The sequence below is a fragment of the Phocoena phocoena genome, chromosome 8 (assembly GCF_963924675.1).
Source record: "Phocoena phocoena chromosome 8, mPhoPho1.1, whole genome shotgun sequence".
Lineage (NCBI taxonomy): Eukaryota > Metazoa > Chordata > Mammalia > Artiodactyla > Phocoenidae > Phocoena > Phocoena phocoena.
Window position 1 is genome coordinate 19,298,259 of NC_089226.1, and position 21,700 is coordinate 19,319,958.

General features: G+C 54.6%; 1 protein-coding gene across 1 annotated transcript; it reads right to left on the minus strand.

Annotated features, from left to right (window-relative positions):
- Window positions 1-8,515: 8,515 nt before the first annotated feature.
- On the minus strand, window positions 8,516-20,997 carry ANKK1 (ankyrin repeat and kinase domain containing 1). The gene is made up of 8 exons (XM_065883117.1): window positions 20,816-20,997; window positions 14,755-15,049; window positions 13,191-13,342; window positions 12,892-12,941; window positions 12,113-12,268; window positions 11,303-11,421; window positions 10,633-10,669; window positions 8,516-9,729 (listed from the first exon to the last, which is right to left on the minus strand). Exons 1-8 carry the CDS (start codon window positions 20,995-20,997, stop codon window positions 8,516-8,518), a joined length of 2,205 nt encoding a protein of 734 aa, XP_065739189.1.
- Between the last annotated feature and the right edge of the window lie 703 nt (window positions 20,998-21,700).

Sequence of the window (21,700 nt, forward strand, 5' to 3'; positions counted from 1 at the left end):
CATAGCCAAGGCGCACGTGTGCACGCGTGTACACACACACACACACACACACACACACACACACACTCAGTCTATGAATGATCTTGACCTGGATGGGAGCTTAAAAGCTCATCATTAGAAATCTCAGGAGGTCACATAGGTTTATTAGCTGTGGGAGTTGTAAGAGATGACGAAAGGATGGAGAGAGAAGAAGAGAAGAAGGGAGGGAGGGAGGGAGGAAGGAAGGAAGGAAAGAGGGAGGGAGGGAAGGAAGGAAGGAAGGAGGGAGGGAGGGAGGGAGGGAGGAGGGAAGGCAGCCTGAAAGCAGTTTGGGAAGAGCACTGACAGGGAGCAGAGGGGAAGAGGGCAGGCAGGGGCGGGAGGCGGGGCAGGGAAAGTTGCCCACAGCTGTCATGAAGCTTCAAGTCTTTCTTCCAGACAGCAGATTGACAGCTGGAGTGGGCAGGGGGAGGGCTGGGCTCCCCCCTCTCCCCACTCGGTGCTTCAGGGGCAGAGGGATGGTGCGCGACCCAGGAACGCCAAGTGGAAGGGGGCGGCCCAGGCTCTGGCTGTCTCGCAAGAGGCCCTGACAGCGAGGGCAGTAGCAAGCCAGCGGCTGGGCAGGCTGCAGCTCCGATTTTTCTCTCCTCACTGCCTGTCCCTGTGCTTCTGCCTCTGTGCTCGTCTTTGTCCGTAGAATGCCTTTTAATCAAAGGATCACTGACCTGCCTTTACAGAAGGGGGAGTCTGCACCCCCCAACCCCCTCTCCCAGAGCACAGAAAGGAAGCCCCACTTAAGGTGTGAGCCTTCCTGGGCAGGCACAGTGGAGCACTTTGCATCATCCTCCCAGATGTCCATTTGTGCCTGCAAGTCTTCAAGCTTCAGGCCCTTATTCGTCCCCTTGTGGGTTCTGGAGAAGTCCCAGGTGGCGATGGGCTGGGGAGGTGTCCTGAGAATTGAGAAGGCAGTAGCGCAGGATAAACCGCATCGCCTCATCCATCCATCTCACTCGGTGAATATTTATTGAGTAACTGTTTATTGTGCTCCAGACCCTGAGCGAGGTGCCGGGAATGAACAGTGGAAAAGGGGGTCAGCATCCCTACCTTTGCAGGTTCACAATCCAGTGGACGCCGGGCGTTACCCACAATCACACGATAGTGGTAAAAGCTCCTGGCGGAGCCCCGGCTGGGTGTGGTGACCACTGCCACAGCACACGCTGCCTCGCCCCAGGGCGCTCTTAACCTAGATGATGCGGCTGAGTGGGAGACAGCAGCCCCGGCATGCCTTGGCCCGGAACAAGTAGGTAGGGACCTGGTGAGGGCAAGAAGTGTGACAGTAGAGGACTTCCTCAATGGTGGGGCAGCAGGCCCCCCAAAGAAGCAAGCGCATAGCCTGCTGCCTGGTGGGCTCAGAACAGGGCAGTCAGTTGCCTGCACACAGGGACTTTGAGGACTGGCACATCTTGGGGGCCTTTCTAGTGTGCTCACCTATCTGGGGATCTCTTCCCACGCCACCCCTGTCCTGGGGATGTGTGGCCAGGCCCTGTGCCCCACTGTCTCTCTGCCCTCCCTGGTCCCAGGACCCAGGCTGTGTCCGTAACGTTGGCAACCATCTATGCTGCGTGGGCCTCACCCCAAGTGCTGTCCTGTCCTCATAACCCCTGGGGGAGGAGAAGCCTTTCATACAGGGAAGGTGGTTGCCCAGGTCTTTCAACTCTGCACCTTTTATTATTCATCCTGCCCTTTCCCTGACCAGCCCCAGGTGAAGTTGCGAGAGGCTACTGTAGTCAGAAAAAAATTTTTTTAAAGGAGAGAAAAAAAGAAAAACCATTTGGGACCAGACTTTTAGGATGCGGCCCTTGGGGTGACTATGAACAGCCTGATGGCCATTGGGGCTGCAAGAGTAAATGAGTAGGTGCTGGGGTGGGAGGGGCGCAGGTTAGGGGGAGCAGATTTCAGTAGTGGGCGTTTCAGAAGTGGGAGGCCAGACTCTGTGCATCCATGCACCCGAAGTTCCTCTCTCGCCAACCAGGTGCCCCTGGCTCTGCTTCTGGGGGATCCAGGGAAGCGGGAAGCTGGCAGGAAGAGAGCACACCATCTTTGCAGAGGGAGAGCCACTCTGGCTTTGTGGGGTGATCGGGGGCAGGGAGAAGGAGGTAGCTGGTAGGAACAGCTTCCTGTTCCCTCTCCCATCCCACCTTTGCTACTTGGCAAATAAAGCAGGGTGAGAGCTGCTGGGCAGAACCCCTGGCCTGGAGGGCATCTGGAAAGGCCTTTTACGTGGTTGGAGCCATGCAGCTCCGAGTCCGCAGGAAATGCTGTGTGACCACCACACTTGCCTGCACTTTCTCCAGTCTTCACCCCGGCTCTGTCCTGAAACCTGGAGATGTGTGTGTGAGGCTGGAGAAAGGGAGGCAGCCTCCCCAGAACCTCAGGGGCAGTGGGAGTCAGATGTTGCCGATGAAGCAGGGCGGGGGACAGAGGTGGTACCACCTGGGACATGGGAGAGGCAGGGGATTTTGTAGGAACAAAGCCACAGCATGCACAACTTCTGGGTTTTCCTGACCAGGCCCCACTCCAAACACTGTCCTGTTGGCCCCATGAGAATAGTCTGGCTCTGGGCTGCATCCGGGGCAGGGAAAAGATGGAGTGGGCAAGAGAGCAAGGAAGTTGCCTGGAGGAGGCGCGTTCTGTGGTCTAGTTCACCCCGCAGCAGGGACCTGACCCGGCCCTTCTCAGTACAAACCTCTTCTCCCCACCCTGCACCCTACCCACGGTGCAGTTGCTGTCTTCAACCATTTGTCCTCTCTGTGCAGCCTGAGCCCTCTCGCTGCCTCTGCCCCTCGGAACATCAGCCCTGGACCCTACCCTCTCCTGGTAGATGCAGACATGGCCACCTTGCTTTGCTGACCTTGAACCCCCTGACTGGCTCCTGGGGCCTCTCAGCTGTGTGTCAGTCGGCATGACCCACTGGTGGGGCTTGCCCTGCCCTACAGCTGACCTGACACTACTTTAGGTGTGTCCCAAGAGGTCTCAGAGTCTCAGTCCACACCAAGGCACTGAAGAAGAACCGGCCCTTCCTCCCCTGAATAGGCTGGCAAAGAAAAATAGGCAGCCGCTTCCAAGAGCATCCTCGCCAAAAGGCTGCAGGAGGCGAGGTCGTCTGTGCCTCCTTCCAAGAGAAAAATTCCTCTGACTTGGGAGAAACTGCAAGATACCGTGTTGAGTGCTTACTAACAGCTCTGCCCTCTGACCACAGGGCATCCAGGTGGATCATTACCGCAAGCCAATGAGATAAGCATTATCTCCGTTAGGTGATGCAGCCAAGTCTAAGGAAGTCTTAGCAGCGGAGGGTCACACGCTAGTGGCTGGCCCAGCTTCAGAGCCTTTCCACTACCCAGCCCCCAACAGCTTCCCTCCTCATCTCAGCCCAGACCGGCAGCTACCTCTCTCCCTTAAGTTACAGTAACAACCCCGCTGCCTGTATCCTATCCAGCAGGTACAGACGGAGGGCAGAGGGAGGACCGGGTCGAATGCAGAAAGAAGCCGAGGCAGTGATGCGCTCACAACCAGGCAGGAACCTCACCGCAGGCGGTATTGGGACAGGGTGACCATCTCCAGCTGGGCAGTCAGAGAAGGCTTCACATGCGGGGACAGGCAAGTTGGGTCTTGAAGAATAGGCAGGACCCTGACCCAGGAGCACAGTGGGGGGTGGGGGGCGGGTGGAGGGGGCCTGTGCTTGTGAGCAGGGTGGCAGGACCAGCTGTAGGACCAGAGGAACTCAGGCCTGGGGGCGCTGGAGCCCCTGCTGGAGGCCCGAACACGGCGGGAATTGTGTTCTATGGGCGCTGGTGGGGGCAGGGAGGGAAGGAATGGTCTCGAACAGAGGACCAGAGCTGCCCTCCGCGTGTTCAGGGAGCCCTGGGGGCCCTCTGGTGCTCTGCCCGCTGGCTGCCCCCTCCTCCACTCCCGGCCACAGGCCCAGAGACCGGCCTCCTCTTCCGCCAGCCCCTGTCACTCTTTCCAGGAGCTCCACCCACCCAGGTCGGCTTCGGAGGGACACAGTCTCCCAGCCCCCTCATTTCCTTGATGCTTCTAGGGTGCCTTTTCAGTCCAAGGCATTTTCCGCTGATCCCTGGGGGAACCCTTGGTGACTGCGGTGTGAGGTTACACAGGTGTCAGGACTCGGGGGCAGACACCACTGGTTCCCAGAGCCGGCCTGCCTGCCGAGACATCACAGAAGCCTCTTTGGACTTCCGTGCTGAACTTTAACTCCTGTTGATACAGCTTGCCAACCTCCCTGTCCCTTCTGGTCTCCTGGCCTCACAACCAGGAGAAGCCCCGTGAGGGACGGCTCCTCCCAGCACAAAAGGCCTCCCAGGCAGAACAAACAGGGCTGTCTGCATCTCTGGGGACAGCCAGATAGGTGGTACCATCTCCCAGGGCCCTCCTTGGGGAGGGATGGATTGGCTTAAGCAGCAGCACTGAGAATGGGGAAGGAGGCTCCTGTCTAGATAAAGGGTAGTGAGTGGATGGACAGGATAATGGTGAGAAAGGACAGAACCAGAACAATGGAGAAGCAAAGTAAAGGGAGTCCCAGCGCCAGCCCGGGAGGTGCATATGATCTAATTTCATCCCCTCAATGATACGCGTTACAAGGAGAGAGGCGGAGCTCAGGCTGGGTAAAGACCTCACCCCAGCTCTGCCAGACTACAAGGCCCTTCACAGGCAGGACCCCCTTCTCCACCACCTGTTTCCTTACCCTACACATGGCTGAGGGGTCTTTGGAATACGCGGTTCATTCCGATAGCACACTCCCTCTGCTCGGAGCTCACAATTGACCCTCACGTTGAGTCCAAGCTCTGCAATCATGAATGGTGTCATGGTCTCCTAATGAAGTACCCACCCTCCCCCGCCCCCGCTCTTCCGCTGTGCTGTCTGCACCCACAAACAGCTTGACTGCTCTCTCACATTCCCCAGTCTCCCGTGCCCCGGCCTCTCCCACCTAGTCCGAGTCTTGCCCCTCGTCTGCCACGCCCTGGTCCTCCTCTAACATTGCAGCTTCCGGAAAGCCCTTCCTGATGAACCCCACTCAGCTGGGTGACTGATTGGATGGGGGGAGATGGAGAGGAAGAGTGTAGACTGCGCTGTCTGTTCGCCAGCCACCTGTAGCTGCTTAATTTAACTTGTTGAAATTAAAAATTGGGTCCCTGGGCTTCCCCGGTGGCGCAGTGGTTGAGAGTCCGCCTGCCGTTGCAGGGGACACGGGTTCGTGCCCCGGTCCGGGAAGATCCCACGTGCCGCAGAGCGGCTGGGCCCGTGAGCCGTGGTCGCTGAGCCTGCGCGTCGTCTGGAGCCTGTGCTCCGCGACGGGAGAGGCCACAGTGGTGAGAGGCCCGCGTACCGAGAAAACAAAACAAAACAAAACAAAAATGGGCTCCTCAGTTGCATCAGCCACATTTGAAGTGCTGAGCAGCACGTGGAGTTAATGGCAGATGTGGAAGGTTTCCATCCTCCCAGAGAGTTCTGTTGGACAGTGCTGGTCCGGAAAGACTCCTGGGTTAGGAGTCCCCTCAGCTAAGAAGAACCAGGAGCAGGCTTGGGAGGGGACGGGGAGGTTCAGTTTGGGACACTGAGTTTAAGGGTCTATAGGATCTTCACGTGGAAACGTCCAGTAGGAAATTAGGGGTTCGCATCCTCGTCTACCCTCATCTCCCCTAAACAGGTTCGAAATTCAACCGAGATCCTCTCCTTGGGAATTGCAAAGGCCTTACTAAAATCCAATTCTAAACATCCCTAGGAAACCTCTAGAAGGCAGCTCTGTTGAAATGGGACTCAGGGTAGATGCTGTGTGTGTCTGTAGGGTCTGTGTCTGGCTAGGGGTGGCTTGGGAAGGGAGAAGGTGGTGATGAAAAGCAATGATAGGGCTGTGTTGGCTGGAGCTGGCCTGAAATTGTGACCTCAGTTATCTCTTGGAGGAAGGGAGTAGAGAGAACAGGGGTCTGAGGCTCTCTGCTTAGACCCTGGGATGATCAGAGTTGAAATGAATCCTAGGCATGGTCCCATGTGCATCTCCATGGGACCTCTGCCATTTATAGGACCACAGGTGCAAGAAAAAAAAAATCATTTACCTTTTCTAACTGCATTCTTCAAAGTCTTCCCTCAAACTCTTCCCACCAGGATAAGCCAGACACCATTGTCCTTCTGTGGTTCACTCCTGACATTCGCACGGCTGTTCTGAGCTCGCCTGGCTTTGAACATGCAGCCCCACGTCCCTTCTCTGGCTCGTGCAGAATTCTCACCTTGGAGCTAGACTCAGACCTCAGGGTGTGAGGAGAAGCAACCAGCGCTGTGCCCTCTGCCTTTCCTTTTCCTGCCCCAGCCGTTCTAGGAAAGACAGAACTCCCAGGGGCACGTTTAACTACAAGTTTTGCCCGAGGCTTAGTCTCAGCGAGAAAGAGGAGAATGGGCCAGGCAGCTAGCAGGGAGCAGGGGCATGAAGCAGTCCTCTGAGTGAGCCTTGCCCCGGCCCTCAGAGTCTCCACTCATCCAACCAGGAGGGGAAAAGACCACCACCCAGGCTGCCAGCTGGTGACTGTCTTCATGGCCATGCTAAGAAGGGCCCAGCAAGAAACCACGGGACGCCCCCTGGTGGTGGTCCTCAGCCCTGGCTGCTCTCCAGCTAATACCAGGATCCTGCCCTGGAGATTCCGGTTTAACTGGTCAAGGGTAGGGCCGGGTACTTTAAAAACCCTTCCATTCCTCACCACCCTGCCACACCTCACCCAGGAGATCCCAATGTGCAGGCTTGATTTATAGCCTTTGTTCTAGGGCACAACCCCGTTCAAAGCTGCTCTCAGGACTCTCTGTGGTGAATGTAGTCTGTGGCTTGGTGAAGTGTCCATGAGGCTGGCACCACAGCCCAGAGACCACAGGATGGGAGACCTCTGCCACCAGCTCTGCTAGAACAGACTCGCACTCAGCATGTCCGTGGGGCGACAGGTGTCTTCTGCTCCGCCTCTCTTACCCCATGCCCACGTGACGCTGGTGACTGGTGGCCCCACACTCAGCCCATGAGGGTGACGCTCAAAGGCAAGCCTGCGGGTTGGCTGGGGTTGGAGCTGGCCAGTGGCTGGGGCAGAAGATTCCTCTTCTCTGACAATTACACGATATCCTTGAGTTGGAGGGGCTGCTCCAGCAGTGTGAAGAGGGAGAGAGGAGACGTAGAGGACCCCTAGGGCACCTGCCCTGCTCCCACCTGCAGTCCCGCCCTGTCTCCTCCCAACGGTGGGCCAGCCCCGGCACAGCCAGAGAGGAAGGAGAAGCTGCCAGCCGCTGAGCCCAGGACTGGTCACACAAGGCTAGTCTGAGCAATCCCAGGCCTGCCGCAACCTGCCCTGCAACTCGCAGACCAGGCCAGGCCAACTGATGGGGGCAGGACAGAGCTCCCTGAGCCGCTGCCAAGGAGGAAGTCCCTGCCTGGCAAGCTCCACACCACGCCCAGACACCTCCCCTCCAGGTGACATCACCACCACCCACCTCCCCACGTCTGCCCCCGCCTCCTCCCCAGCGGGAACTCACACACGATCATATACACACCGCACCGCACGTGCACATGCATACGCCAGCCCAGCCCCCATAGCCAGCCGGGCGCCACGCGTCAGACCACCTCTAAGGCAGGGACTCAGATCCACAGCTTTAGGACAGTCAGATTTGAAACAGGCCATATAACTGGACACAGCAAAGGGTGAAGGGTGAGGCAGGGGGACCAGGGACCAAGTGTCCCATGTAGGATCACTCGTGGGCGGTTGGGGCAGACCCTTCCTTCCCCGCAAGAGATCGTACGGCAGACCTGGGCCCTGGGACCAGAGCCACCAGGAAGGTGGTCGGTGCAGCAGCAGGCTCTTGGCTGGGGCTTTCAACTGGAAGTGGAAAACTCCTCCGAACTTTCAGCCCCTGCCCTTGCACAAAGCACGGGTGTCTGGTTGTCCTGACCACGCCCGAAGAAAGGGGCCAAGTCGCACAGACGTGAGCTGGGAGGGAACACTTCCCTCTCCTCTGTGCCTCCCTCCTTCTTCAGAGAGAGTTCTAGGATGCAAGAGCCCCTGTGGACTCAGGGGCAAGTGATTAAAGGTGGCAGGAACCTTGGGAATAAAGAGGGAACTCACTTTGGGGGCCTGAGTCCAGGTACAGGAGGAAGAGGCTGAGAGTTGGCTAGAGACACACGTGGAGGAAGGGCTGAAAGGAGATCTCTGAGCCGGGGCCTCTTCCCCAGCTACAAGCTCAGTGGTCCTCTCCCTATCCCTCCACCACCCAGGGGACCAGGTTCCCGTCTCCTCTCAAGGTCTAAGGGGCAGCTGGCAAGGACAGGGAAGGGGCCCTGCCAGAAGCCCAGCATCACTTGCACCAACCTCTCTTCCTTACAGGTAAGGAGGCTGCAGGTTGTCTAAACTTCCATCTGGGCTCCAGGCTCAGCCCCGGCCAGAATGGCCAGTGAGGGCTCCTTGCCCTCGAGGAAGGCGACAATGCCCTGCTTTTAGCTCCAGAGGGCCAGCTGCAGGGGTGTGCAACCCACCCCGTCCTGAGTGTCCAGCTGGGCACCGGCCTTGACCAGCACTCTGAGGATGGCCATGTTGCCCTTGAGGGCGGCCAGGTGGGCAGGCGTCCAGCCCACCTTGTTGCGGGCGTGGACGTCCGCATGGTGCTCCAGGAGGTTGATGACGCTCAAGAAGGCCCCCCTCTGGACTGCCAGGTGGAGGGGCGTCCAGCCTGACTGCTCGGGAGCATTGGGGTCAGCCCCACACTGCAGCAGCGCGGACACCACCACCTCTGCCCCATGACAGGCAGCCAGGTGCAGGGGGGTCCAGTTCATGCCTCCGGGAGCCCCCACGTCTGCGTGGCTCTCAGCCAGCAGGTGGATGATCTCCAGGTGGCCCTTGTAGGCTGCTAGATGCAGGGGCGTCCAGCCCTGGTGGGTCGGCAGCTCGAGGCTGGCGCCGTACCTGAGCAGCATCTTGCCAACGAGGTGCTTGCCCCTGGCAGTGGCGATGTGCAGTGGGCTGTAGCCTCTCTGGTCAAGGGCATCAGCGGCCGCCCCACTCTTTAATAGGTGTTGGATGGCCCTCACTTTGCCTCGCTCCACCGCCAGGTGCAGCGGTGTCCTCAGGTTTCTCTGCCGAGCATCCAACTCGGCCCCCTGGCCTGTTAGCAGTTTGACCAGGCTGACATGGCCAAAGTAGGCAGCCACGTGGAGAGGGGTCTTGCCCTCAGCCTCCTGCAGGTTGGGGTCAGCCTGACGGGAGATCAGAAGCCGTGCCACATTCTCAAAGTTGTTCTGTACAGCCAGGTGGAGCGGGGTCCACCCCCCGTGCTCCTGGGCATCCACATGGGCCCCGTGGTCCAGGAGGAGGCGGGCGGTGCGGTCGTCCCCATTCTGGGCTGCGAAGTGCAGGGGGGCCCAGCCGTCCTCGTCCACCAGGTTGGCGTCGGCACCATGCTTCAGGAGCAGGGCACAGAGGTCAGGGTGCTGGTCCTGGGTGGCGACGAGGAGGGGAGTGTAGCCGCAGGCCGTCTGGCAGTCCACGTCAACCTCCTGGGCCAGCAGAAGCCTCACCCGCTCCAGGCGGCCCTGAGCCACCAGGAGGTGGAGGGCAGTGACCTTGTTCTCACAGATGCGCAGCTGCTCATGGCTCAGGACCAGGCTCTCGCTGTCTGAGAGAGTCAGGACCCGCTTCAAGTAGTCTCCTGAGTCTGCTGGGAGGAAGGTGAGATTGAGAAGAGGAACTCTAACCTGTCCAGAGGTCATCTCGGCCATCCCCCTGCCTCCTGGAAGTACCAGCCAGGAACAAAGACATAGGAGTGAGGGCAACGTCTTTCCCAGCATCCCGGATCTCTATGCAGGCTCCACTGCCCTAGAGAACTGACTCTGGCAGCTCTTCCCGTAAGGATGAGGCAGAAGGAGGCCGGGGTGCAAATCCTGACTCTACCTCTTGGCATCACGTGTTCTCTGCCTCTTTGAGTTTGCAGCTCCTGATCCGTAAGGGGACACGAACAATGCCTAACCTCATGCTACCACTGGGAGGACAAATCATATCATGTAGGTAAGAACTCTCCCAGCAGTGCTTGGCACAAAGTAAATAAATGCAAATTGGAGATAAATTTGCAGCTGAGCTCCGAGATCTGAACTCCTCCTGAGCCATTAAGGACCCACTTCCTCCTGCTCTACCCAGTGGTGTATTAGAATTAAAAGCAACAATTTCCAAAACAAAAAAAACAAACAAATGAAAATCACTGCTCAGCCCAAACCCCCAGAGATTCTGATTAAATTATTCTAGGGTGGCTCAGGCATCCTATACTTTTTCATTCCCCAAGTAATTCTAATACGCAACCGGAGTTGAAAACCAATGCTCCTCCCCGGCCAGGAAGGGAGGAGTCCGGCCTCAAAGACTTGAAGGGGAAGCAGAGCCAGGCCCCCGGGGGCATGTGCATTCCTGGAGCACAGGGCCGGGTGCCAGGAAAGGGAACCCGGATTCCTGATTTGTGACAGGCCTGGGAGGGAAGGGGGGCCAGGGAGGATGGGGACAGGATATGGTTTGAGTTCACTTTCTCCTCTGCTGTGGGTTCTCTGGTTCCAGCTGCGCACTCTGGACTCACCGCTGTCTGTTAGCTCCTGGCTGATCTCCTCACTGACCTGGGGAGGGAGAACCAGAAGACAGGGGGCGGATCAGAGGATCAGGGCAGTCCTGGCCTATGCCGGCCTCCACTCCTCCCTTCACCTGTCAGGACTCACATTCCACCCTGTCCTAGGAGACCCCCTCCTCTCTCATCCCTGCCACCAGCTGTGTCTAGGGGAAATCCCCGAGCAGAGGAGGCCCTGCCAGAAAGAGGTGGCCCAGGGCCTTGACTTCCCCTTGGGCCACAGGGAAGGCAGGGCGGCCCTGTGGGTTCAGCCAGGAGCCCCACGGAAGCCCACAGCTGGTTCCCAGGTGAGGGAGAGGACAGCAGAGCCAGGATGACACTGACCCATAGGGTGTGAGAGCCTGGGAGAGCCGAGGTCTCCCTCTGCAGGACAGGCTCTGTTTAATGTCACGCATGTGAGGGATGGCACGTCCTTCTCAGAGGCTCTGAGCCACGGCTACCACCAGCCCTTAGAGCATCTTCGAGCAACTTAAGAAAAGGTGTCCCCGAGTGGCTGCCCGGCTTGGCGAGCAGAGCGTGCACTGGCTCCGGTGCCCACCTGCCCCTCAGCCAGGCAGCCTCATGAGGAGGGACCTGTGCGCACATCCTCAGCGCCTGCCGGAGACCAGGCCCGCCCCACACTCACCTCCCGGGGCCGGCGCAGACACGCTGTGCGGGACACCTTCCTGGCCAGGGCCTCGCTCTCTGGGTCAGCCACAGGACTCTGGAGCAGGGACAGCAGCGTGTCTGTCTCCACTGTGATGTCTGCTCCAAAAAAAGCAAAAGAAAGTGACAGGCTGGGCTGCAGTTCTTCCCCATTTTCAATACCCTAATACGTCCCATGTCCCCCCTCCCAAAACCCATCCCTGGGCTCAGGGGCATCCACACATGCGCACCAGAAGGCCGGCAAGCTAGGGTCCTGCCTTGGCTCAGTGGGGCCACATTTGGCAAGTCCCTGGCCCTTTTGGAGGGTCACACCTGTTCCATAAAGCATTGCTAAGATGCTCACGCTTACACGTGCACGCATTTGCATAGTTCCTAAAGGAGTGGGTGACCGCAAGATCCATCACGCCTGTGATCTCACGGTCTGGGAACATTTTACCAATAAGGACACTGCAGCCTGAGAGGACGCAGGCTAACTGGAGCCTCAGAGCCGGGCCCAGATGCCTTCCCGCAATGAAGGTTTTCTATTCTACCTCCCATAAGGTTACACATTAACCCAAAGAGACCAGACCGCAGTCCTCAGCTGCCACTGGCCCTCTGCCATCCACACCCCCCACCCTCCCACCCCCTGCCAACACCGCACTGTGGTACAGAGTCTGCCCTAGTGCCACGCAGGGCCCTCCCTGCAGAGCTCTCAGGAGTGGCCCGGGGCTTCAACCACCGCTCCTGGCCCGTGGGCCCCCCCAGCCCCACCCATCTCCCTCATCCCGGTGTACATCAGGCTGATGAGAACCTGGAAAGCAGGGCCTCTTCTTGGGGTCCTGGTCCCAACAGCGCCTCATCAGGTCCACCATATGCTGGGCCTCCGCCGGCCACTCATCAGAGACAGGCTGCAGGGAGGGCCGCAGGCCTGCGGCCACTCGCACCATAATGGTCATCACGTTGAAGCCTGTGAGAGGGGGCCCAGGCTATGCGGGTACTGAGGCAGGGCCAGAGGGGCTGGGCAGGGGATGGGGGCTCTGAGGATCCCGACAGGGTGGTGCACACAGCAGGGGCCCCATAAATGCACAGTAAGTTAATAACTAGATTGCAGGCTGACTTGAGGCTCAGATTTGAGCAGCTGGGTCTCTGGTCCAGCTCCAACCCCTCCCAGGCCGAGACCGGCCATGGCCCCTCACTGCGGGCTTTTACTGTCCAAAGATGGCAGGACTGACCAGCAGGCCCAGTTACAGGCTCTGATTTCGAACCTTGCTGGATTATCCAAATTCCCTGACAATCTATTTGCCTGACACCTGGGTGGCAGGGTTGGGGGTGAGAGAAACAGGAAAGAACACTTTGAAGCAAAGGAACTAGAGGCAGAGAGTATGGCCTGGGCTAAGGGTTGCCCTTTCTTTCACGGTCATGTGAGCTCTAGAAAGCAGGGGGAGGAAGGAAGGAGGGTGAGAGGACGGGAACCTTTAAAGAGCAATACGGTCCCCAAGAAAAACCTGCCGCCTGCCCCTGCCCCCACGAACCCCCAGCCTCCCAGCCCCTTCCAGGACCCCATCTGACGGTGCCACTGTCGCGTGCTACCTGAATACGGTTTCTTCTGAGTGAGGATCTCCCAGATGACAATCCCGAAGCTGCAGATGGGGGAAAGTGCCCCCTGAGTGGTTCTCGGATACCCAGCAGGGGGGCCCCATGGACCACACAAACCTAGGCAAGGCCTCTCCAGCCAGAATCCCCCCGCATCCCTCCTCCTCCCACGTGGGCAGGGAGGGGCCAGACCTCATCCTTGTCCTGCCCTGCCCTTTGGGCCTTGGGGTCCAGGCAGGGCGTTGACAACAAGCTACGCCCTGGGTATGTGGCCTGGAGCCCAGCCTCCATCTCACCTGTACACATCGTATTTGGGACCTGGACCCTTGTTGCTCTCCAGGAACATCTCAGGGGGGATGTAGCTGAGGGTGCCCTGCAGAGCTGACCTCTTGACGTACTGCATCCGGGACGACTGTTCCATCCACTTGGACAGGCCGAAGTCTGAAACCTGGGAGGAAGCCCGGATGGGGATGGGGGGAAATACAGTCTTGCCTCTAGAAAACTGCCTGAGTTTCTCATCCCTCCCACTGTCTTCACTGCCAGTGTAGTGTAGCCGCTGAGACCATAAGCTCTCTCCCAGCACTGCCATGTACCCCAGGATGACCTTGAACAAGTTACTTATTTTCTCAGAACCTCCGTTTCCTCATCTATAAAAGGGAAACAAGATAAGTACTTAACTCACAGCGCTATCATGAGCATTAAGTACGGAAATATACAAAAGGCACTTAGAACAGTGCCTGGCACATGGTAAGTACTTGGAAGCTGTGGCCATTACCCAAAGGGACTGTGGATAAAGTGGCGTCTTTGGTGAGCTTCTGTTCATCCCACTTTCACGGGCCCTGAAGCATTGACACCATGTATATTTATCTCTGACTTTGCTTCCATCCATTGATTCATTCATACATCAATGAACTGACAATTCACTGAGTGCCAACTAGGCTGGATACTGAGGATCGGGGAGCAGATAAGAATGATGAAACCCTCGCACCCATTACTCTCCTAAGTGCTTATTCAAATAGGGGGTATAGTCGCTAATGAAATAGTTTCAGAAATGACTATATACTTACAATTGGGGTTAGCAGTATAAAAAGAGAGGTACGGTGAGGGTATATGACAGGGGCCCACGGGGGTGGATCAGGGAAAACCTCCCTGAGGAGGTGCTGTTTAAGCTGAGACCTGAAAGATGTGTAGGCCTTTGCTGGATAAAGAGGGAGTGGGGGGACACTGTTCCTGGCAGTGGAAACAGCATGTGCAAAGGTCCTGGGGCAGAAATGAAAGCGGGGCGTGTTTTAGGAACTGAAAAACTGGCCATCGTGACATTTCTTAAGAACATCTCATTTACACACATTCTCACCTGAAGCAAAGAATGGGATAGAGATTATTCTACCCACATTAGAAATGGAAGACTGGCATTCAAAGAGGGGTTTTGCAGACATCCTGATACCCAGTTTCATGCACCGAATTTCATTGTGCATCTATCTGTTTTAGGTGTGATCCCTGCCTTCGGCATTTGTCCATGAAGGGAGCTGCTTAAAACTCTTGACAGGGGACTTCCCTGGTGGTCCAGTGGCTAAGACTCCACACTTCCAATGCAGGGAGCCCGGGTTCGATCCCTGGTCAGGGAACTAGATCCCACATGCATGCCGCAACTAAAAAGCTCCTGCATGCCACAACTAAAGATCCCACATGTTGCAACTGAAGATCCCACATGCCGCAACTAAGATCTGGTGCAGCCAAATAAATAAATATTAACAACAACAACAAAAACTCTTGACAGGCCAGTCAGGCAGTAAATAATCCTGTTCATCTGGAGAAGGCTCTGGAGTGAAAGGGGGCAGAGGGGTTCACTAGGGTCCTTACCTTGACATGCATGTGACTGTCCAGGAGGATGTTGCCTGGCTTGAGGTCCAGGTGGAGAAGTGGTGGGTTAATGCTGTGCAGGAAGTTCATGGCCAAGCCGGTCTCATGGATGATGCGGAACTTGAGCTGCCAGCAGAGGCTGTGAGTGGGCAGCATCTTCTCCAGGGAGCCGTTGGCCATGAACTCCATCACAACACCCAGGGGCTGCTTGCATACCCCGTAGATGGACACGATGTACTGAAACTTGATCTTCTCCATCTTGGTTGCTTCTTCAATGAGGCAATTCACATCAGAGCTATGGAGGGGTAGGAGCGAGAGACGGAAGGAGCTGACCCTTTAATTACAAGAGCAACTAGCAGGACACACAAACTAGACTTGATGCCAGGCTGTGCAGACCCAGAGATGCCTTGGGAGCTTGCAAGGTAATGGAGGGGGAAAGAGAGACACGAGAAGATGTCCAGTGGATGCACAGATTAGGGTCCAGATGGCTCCAGCAACAAGACAGGAAGTAAAGGGGTCTGCAAATTTAGGAGCCAGCCCATTCTACAGAGGCGGCCGCAAAAAGCCTGCCATTTATTCTGGCCACTTCTATATGTCTACCTCCCCTAGGAGATCGCAAGCCCGTGGAGGACCAAAATTATGCCTCCTGCTTCTCTTTTAAAATATGATTTATTGAGGAACCACCTCACAATGGTCAGAATGGCCATCATTAAAAAGTCTACAAATAACAAATCCTGGAGAGGATGTGGAAAAAAGGGAACACTCCTACACTTTTGGTGGGAATGTAATTTGGTGCAGCCACTATGGAAAACAGAAAACTAAAAATAGAGCTACCGTGTGATCCAGCGATCCCACTCCTCGGCAGATATCCAGACAAAACTGTAACTCAAAAAGATACATGTACCCCTATGTTCATAGCAGCACTATTCACAATAGCCAAGACATGGAAACAACCTAAATGCCCATCGACAGATGAGTGGATAAAGAAGATATGGAACATATATGCAATGGAATACTACTCAGCCATAAAAAATGAAATAATGCCACATGTGTAGCAACATGGATACAACTAGAGATTATCATACTAAATGAAGTAAGTCAGAAAGAGAAAGACAAATACCGTATGATATCATTTATATGTGGAATCTAAAATATGACACAAATGAACCTATCTATGAAACAGAATCAAGGACACAGAGAACAGACTGGTGACTGCCAAGGGGCAGGGAGTTGGGGGAGGGATGGAGTGGGAGGTGGGGTTAGCAGATGTAAGCTTTTATATAGAGAACAGATAAACAACAAGATCCTACTGTATAGCACAGAGAACTATATTCAATATCCTATGAGAAACCATAATGGAAAAGAATATTAAAAAAATAATGTATATATATATGTATATATATATATACGTATAACTGAATCACTTTGCTGTACAGCAGAAATTAACACAACATTGTACATCAACTATATCTCAATAAAAAATATTGAAAAAAATTGAAAAAATATATCATTTATTGACTTTTTGATGGTGAAAGTAATATATATACCTTGTAGAACATCTAGGGAATAGAAAAGAAAATTAGGGAATTCCCTGGCGGTCCAGTGGTTAGGACTCAGTGCTTTCACTGTGGGGCCTGGGTTCAATCCCTAGTCGGGGAACTAAGATCCTGCAAGCTTCATGGCACAGCCAAAAAATAATAATAAAAATAGTAATAATAATTAAATCATCAGTAACCCAACCCTCTAGAGTTGGCCTCTGTTAATAATTTAGCGTATCCTTTTACAATACATTTCAAGGAACCTCTCTCCTTTTCTCCCTCCCTGTCACTCCTTTCTCCTCCACTCCCTCTTGCCATCACATAGTGTGGGCTGTTCCGCGATCTGCTTTTCCCTGTTGGTGTAGCGGAGCACTTCCTGCATCGCTATTCTCTCAAAGCAAGCTCGGTCATGGCTGCACGGGATTCCATTTTGGAGATGAAGTATAAGTTTTCATCTTGGTACTCCCCACAGCACATGGCCACATACAGCACAAGGCATCTTTGTTGAACTGAACAGAAGTCAATACTTAAAGGAAAGCCTTACAAAATAAGCATCTGCAAACTTTTCACTCTTTTCACTGTACGGGCCACAAAACAGCAAATATGCAAATTGTTATAAATTGTTCTGGGATTGCGGGGATGAAGATTAAGGAGAAATGACATCTTTAAAAAGCAGAGTATTTGCAAAGCTGCACTGGCACTGCAGTCAGAGGCTGCTGGAAATGTGCTCACAGGGCCTCCCTGGGAAGCCAGCCAGAGACTCCTCTGCTCCAGGGAAAAGCACCTGCTCTCCCTCGCATCTGGACAGGTTGGCTAGTCCTGGTTTCTGCCGTTCTTGTCTTTACTGCTCTACTGTTCAAGGACTCTCCCCCTCAAACCTCTGCAATATTTTTTCTTTTATCTGTCTCCTCTTGTACTTTTGAAGTCACAAGAACTGAGAAGACACCTGTCATGAAGTGGAAAAAACAAGGGATCTGGGATCGCGTTGCCCTGCTTTCAAATCCCAATTTCACCTTATTCTGTGTATGACCTTGAACAAGCAAACTATCTGGGCCACAGTTTCTTAACTGTAAAATGGGAACAACAGTAACTTGCACAACTCCCCTGGACACCCCGACTTCTTGAAAGTGTTTGCTACACCTGTTGTCTTTCTCTTTTCTCCATCTCCCCCCATCCCCTTTCATCTGGTTTCTGGTCTTAATACCTCACTGACAGGCTGTTGCTAGTCACCGATGACCTCCATGTTGCTGGAGCCTACAAGAAATTTTCTCGTTCTCAGTGTAGGGTCAGTGCCTACTTTGCGGGCTCCTATTGTGTGACCTGATCATTAGGCCCAGTCCCAGGCCCTCTTCTTATTCCGTACTCTGTCTCTAGGCGACCTCAGCATCTCCAACTGGGTATTCGACACTTTACGTGTCTAAAGCCGAACTCTTGATTCTCCCCTCAAACCCGCTCCCCCCTCAGCCTTCTCCATCTCAGTGAAGGGGGCCTCCATCCCTCTAGCCCTCAAAGATCTTGCTTATCCTGGACTCCTCTCTTCCTCTCCTTCCCACAAGCTGCCCCTCAGCACATTCCGTCAGCTCTACCTTCAAAATATAGCAAGAATCTGACCACTGGTGACCACCTCTATCCATTGGCATCTTGGCCCAAGCCTCCTAACTGGTGCCTTTGCTTCTCTCTCTTCCCCTCCACCATACAATGGCCTACAAAGCCCTCTATGACCTGCCCCACCATGTCAAGCTTGTTCCCTCCTCAGGACCTTTTGCATTTGCTCGTCCCTCTGCCTAGAACACTAAGAGCCTGAGAGAGCCACGTGGTTTGCTCTTTCTTTGCTTCAAATCTTTATTCTCAAATAATGCTTAATTAGGAAGGATTTCAAGCCTATAGAAAATAGCAACCCTGCTCCATCAATCCTTATCCCCCCAGAAGAGAATGAAGGAGGAGAAGATGCCCACAGGAAGAGGAGAAAAACAGTGAGAAGGGAGAGTCTGATGGTGAACAGGAAGATGCAGAAGGGGAAGGGGATGAAGTGAAGGGAGGGGAGAATTTGGATGTGACGGAGAAGGTGATAAGATGAAGAAAATGAGGAGGAGGAAGGGGAGGAAGAAACTAGGAAAGCTGAAGGAAAGACTCCAAACAACCTGCACAAAACCCTACCTTGCTTTATTTGTCCTTGAGTTCCGTATTGGCTGGACTGCTCAAATGGAGTTGGTAGCTTTTCTTTTAAGGTAGCTGTGATACAAACCCTAGGACACCCACCCACGCAAAGAACCAAAGAAGAGTTCCTGTGACATTCTGCCTCCACCCATTTAGTCCCTCTCGGAAATCTACCACCAAGCATTATAACAAATTTATAGGCGACGACAAAATTATAAGCATTGTCAGAGTTTCGTGTAAGACCCTTGCGGTAGGGTGGAGAGCTGCGATTGGTAAGTCAACCATGTGTGGCTACCACTTACACTGAGATTGTAACAGCATTTTTCCTTTCTGTACAACAAAGAAGCTTGGTAAATAGCATCTTAACATTTCGGGCAAAAAAGCCCACAAATTACTATTTATTGGAAGATCAAAAATTTTTTTTGGAAGATCAGACTACTCAACTCTCCTTAGGTATTTTAATCAAAGAAAATGTCAGGTGGTTTGTAAGGGATATAGATAAAAATATTTGTTTGTTTGTTTGTTTTCTGTCTCCCTTCATTAGATTATAAAATCCACCAGGGCAGAGACTTTGTTTCGTTCACTTAATGCTTAGAATGAGTGAACGTCATCTACGTCCTAGCTTCAAATACACCTATAACAAATGATTCACAAATTTTAATACTGTTAGCTCACAGCTTTACTCTGAAGTCTACTTGACAATTCTTCTTGGTTGTTTAAAGGCACCTCAAACTCAACATGGAAAGCTTTCCTCTCTTCACCCACTTAACTCAGACTCATATTTCAGCTCAAGTGTATCTTCCTCAGAGAAGCCTTTTCTGATCTCAAACTCCAATAATAAGCCTTCATGGAACCACAACTCTCTCCTCTCTTACACCTCTCACAGCAGCACACTTACATTTACACGTGGGGTTATCTGATTAATGTCTTTTCTCCCCTATCTGCAAGCTCCTGGAGAATATTTAGAGGGCTATATCTGTGGCATTCATCATTATATCTCAGGGTCCAGCACAGAGCCTGGCACATAGCAGGTGAGCAATAAACATTCATCAGGAGGACAAATGAACGAGATGATGGAAGGAGGATTCAGTGAAGTCATACTCATGAAACTCCTCATATAGCACTCCACATGTGGCAGGCATTGGCTACCGTAAATCCCTTAGTCCTTTCCACCCAAGGATTCCTGGAATTGGGAAGGGAATTGAGATGGGAGCTACTGTCAATGTCTCATGAGTAGTCTTGTCAATGCTTCAAAGGCTGTAAATGATTTGAATAGATCCTAGAATAACCTGACTCTACTCCCAAGCCAGGATGCTGAGGGAGGAAGGTGGGTGAGTCTGGGGCTATCTCACTTTGCCCTTATTCATTAAGCAGGTGGGGGTCTGGGAGTGAGAAGGGACTTGGGTGTGTGGGACCGGAGGCTGTGTCTTGGGAGCTTGCATAGTGACCACAGAGAATGACCAGAAAAGATGCCAAGAGGAGTTGCTCCCTGCACCCCCAAGGCGCTCTAGGTGATGTCCCAGGAGGCTTGGGAGGAGGACATGGTTATCATCTCAGACTTCACATCCCAGGGTCTCCATGGCTGCACGAGGGGCGAGGGCACAGCCAGTACCAGCAAAGATGGGTTGAAGCAATGGGAAAGAGGTAGCAAGAGGGAAAAGGAGGCCTGCCAGGGAGTGGTCATAGTACGTATAATGGGACCTGGGAGAAGCCAGAGACAAAAACAAGGACGGAGACAGAAGCATTCCAGGATTGACCTGCTGGCAGTGCCGGTGTGAGGCCTGGACAGGCTCTCAGGCCAGCAGGCTGGGCAGCCTCCACCACCACCCCCTGCAAGCCCCCATCAGCCTGCACGGGCTGGGCTGGGACCACACCAGACAGGAGTTGCCCCTGGTGTGGAACCTGTGATTCCCCCCAGGTCACTGAGCATCACTGAGCCAAGTGCCACAGGCTCTGAGCAAGCCCAGCCCTGCCCGCGCTGCGAGTTAGGGGGTGGGTAGGAGGGTGGCAGAGGGTCATCCAGAGCAGTCATCACCAAGCCGACACCTGGAAGGAAGGTGAGGCTGGAAAGAAGGAGGCGCGACCAGTTTGGGAGGTTGAATGGAACAAAGGCGTATTTGGAGGGCAGTTCCTGCTCACCTTTGACCTCTGTGGATTTCACACAAAGGTTTGATTCCACAAACAGAGCCAAGTTTATTTCAGAGCCGTAAACAGACAGGGCTGTGCCTGGGGAGCTCAGGGCCCAGGACAGAGTTTAGAAAAGTGGAGAGGACAACCCTCAGCCTCAACCCGGCCGCCCCTCCCTCGGGAGCTCCCCGGGCCTCGGGTTTCCCTCCGCAAAAGGAGCGGGGGAGGCAGGCGGGTACCTGATGGTGTCAGGCTGGAGGCAGCGGGAGCACTTGATGGCGTACTCGGTCCGCCAGCGCTTGTGCCGCGCCTGGAACACCTGGCTGAAGCCGCCGCTCGCCACTGGGCGCCAGGTGCCCTCGAAGTCGTCGCGGGTGAAGACGGGGAGGCCGCCCAGCCGCTGCTCCACGCCCGCGGCCATGGGGGTCGTCACGGCCCGGGCCCTCCAAGCCCCGCGCGCTCCCGGCAGGCCGGGCTGCACCCTCCGCTTCCTGCGAGGCAGGTTCCAGGAGGGTGGGGTTGCGAGCGGGGAGGAACTGGTTCAGCCCCGCGAGGGCGGGGAAAGCCAGCGTGAGCCCTGAGGCCGCGGGCAGCGGTGGGGGCGCGGACCGGAAAGAGGGTTCGTCTCTGCGCAGCACCCCAAAAGACTCTGCCCCGCCCCACTATCCTTCCTCAGTCTCGGCCTGTGATTTTTTCCCCCCAGCTTGATCCTGGGTAGGTGCTGGGAGTGGAAGGTGTCCTGAAATTAGAAACAGGAGTCTGGCCAGAGCAGTTGGCCCCCTTTGATTTGGACCTAACTCTACGCGGAAGTAGATTCATTTATTCATTAGTCCTGAGGCTTTATAAAAGGTTCAGGGCTCTGCCAGGGGTCTCCATTGTAGAGCTAGGGGCCTGGAACCCAGGCCTCCATAGCAAGTCTGGAGTAAAACGTTGTAATGCGGATTTTCTGGTCTGAATCAGTTGGCTTGGCTGACTTAACGCTTCTTTTGTTGTTGATGGCTTTTTGTTTGTTTCTTTGCCAGTCAGTCTCTGCATGCAAAAGGTCACCAAGGAGGAGTCAGCAGGACCCATGGGGTGAGAGGCGGGAGCTCCCCTTCTTGGCACTGCTTTTGGCCCCAACCTGA

Bases quoted from the DNA above. Each gene is read 5' to 3' on its own strand.
- ANKK1 (XM_065883117.1), bottom strand. From the start codon at position 20,997: ATGGCCGCGGGCGTGGAGCAGCGGCTGGGCGGCCTCCCCGTCTTCACC. The intron at 13,343-14,754 runs GTAAGGACCCTA...GCTTCCTCCCAG, and splicing joins ACAGTCACATGCATGTCAAG to GTTTCAGACTTCGGCCTGTC. The intron at 9,730-10,632 runs GTGAGTCCAGAG...TCCTCCCAGCAG, and splicing joins CCAGGAGCTAACAGACAGCG to ACTCAGGAGACTACTTGAAG.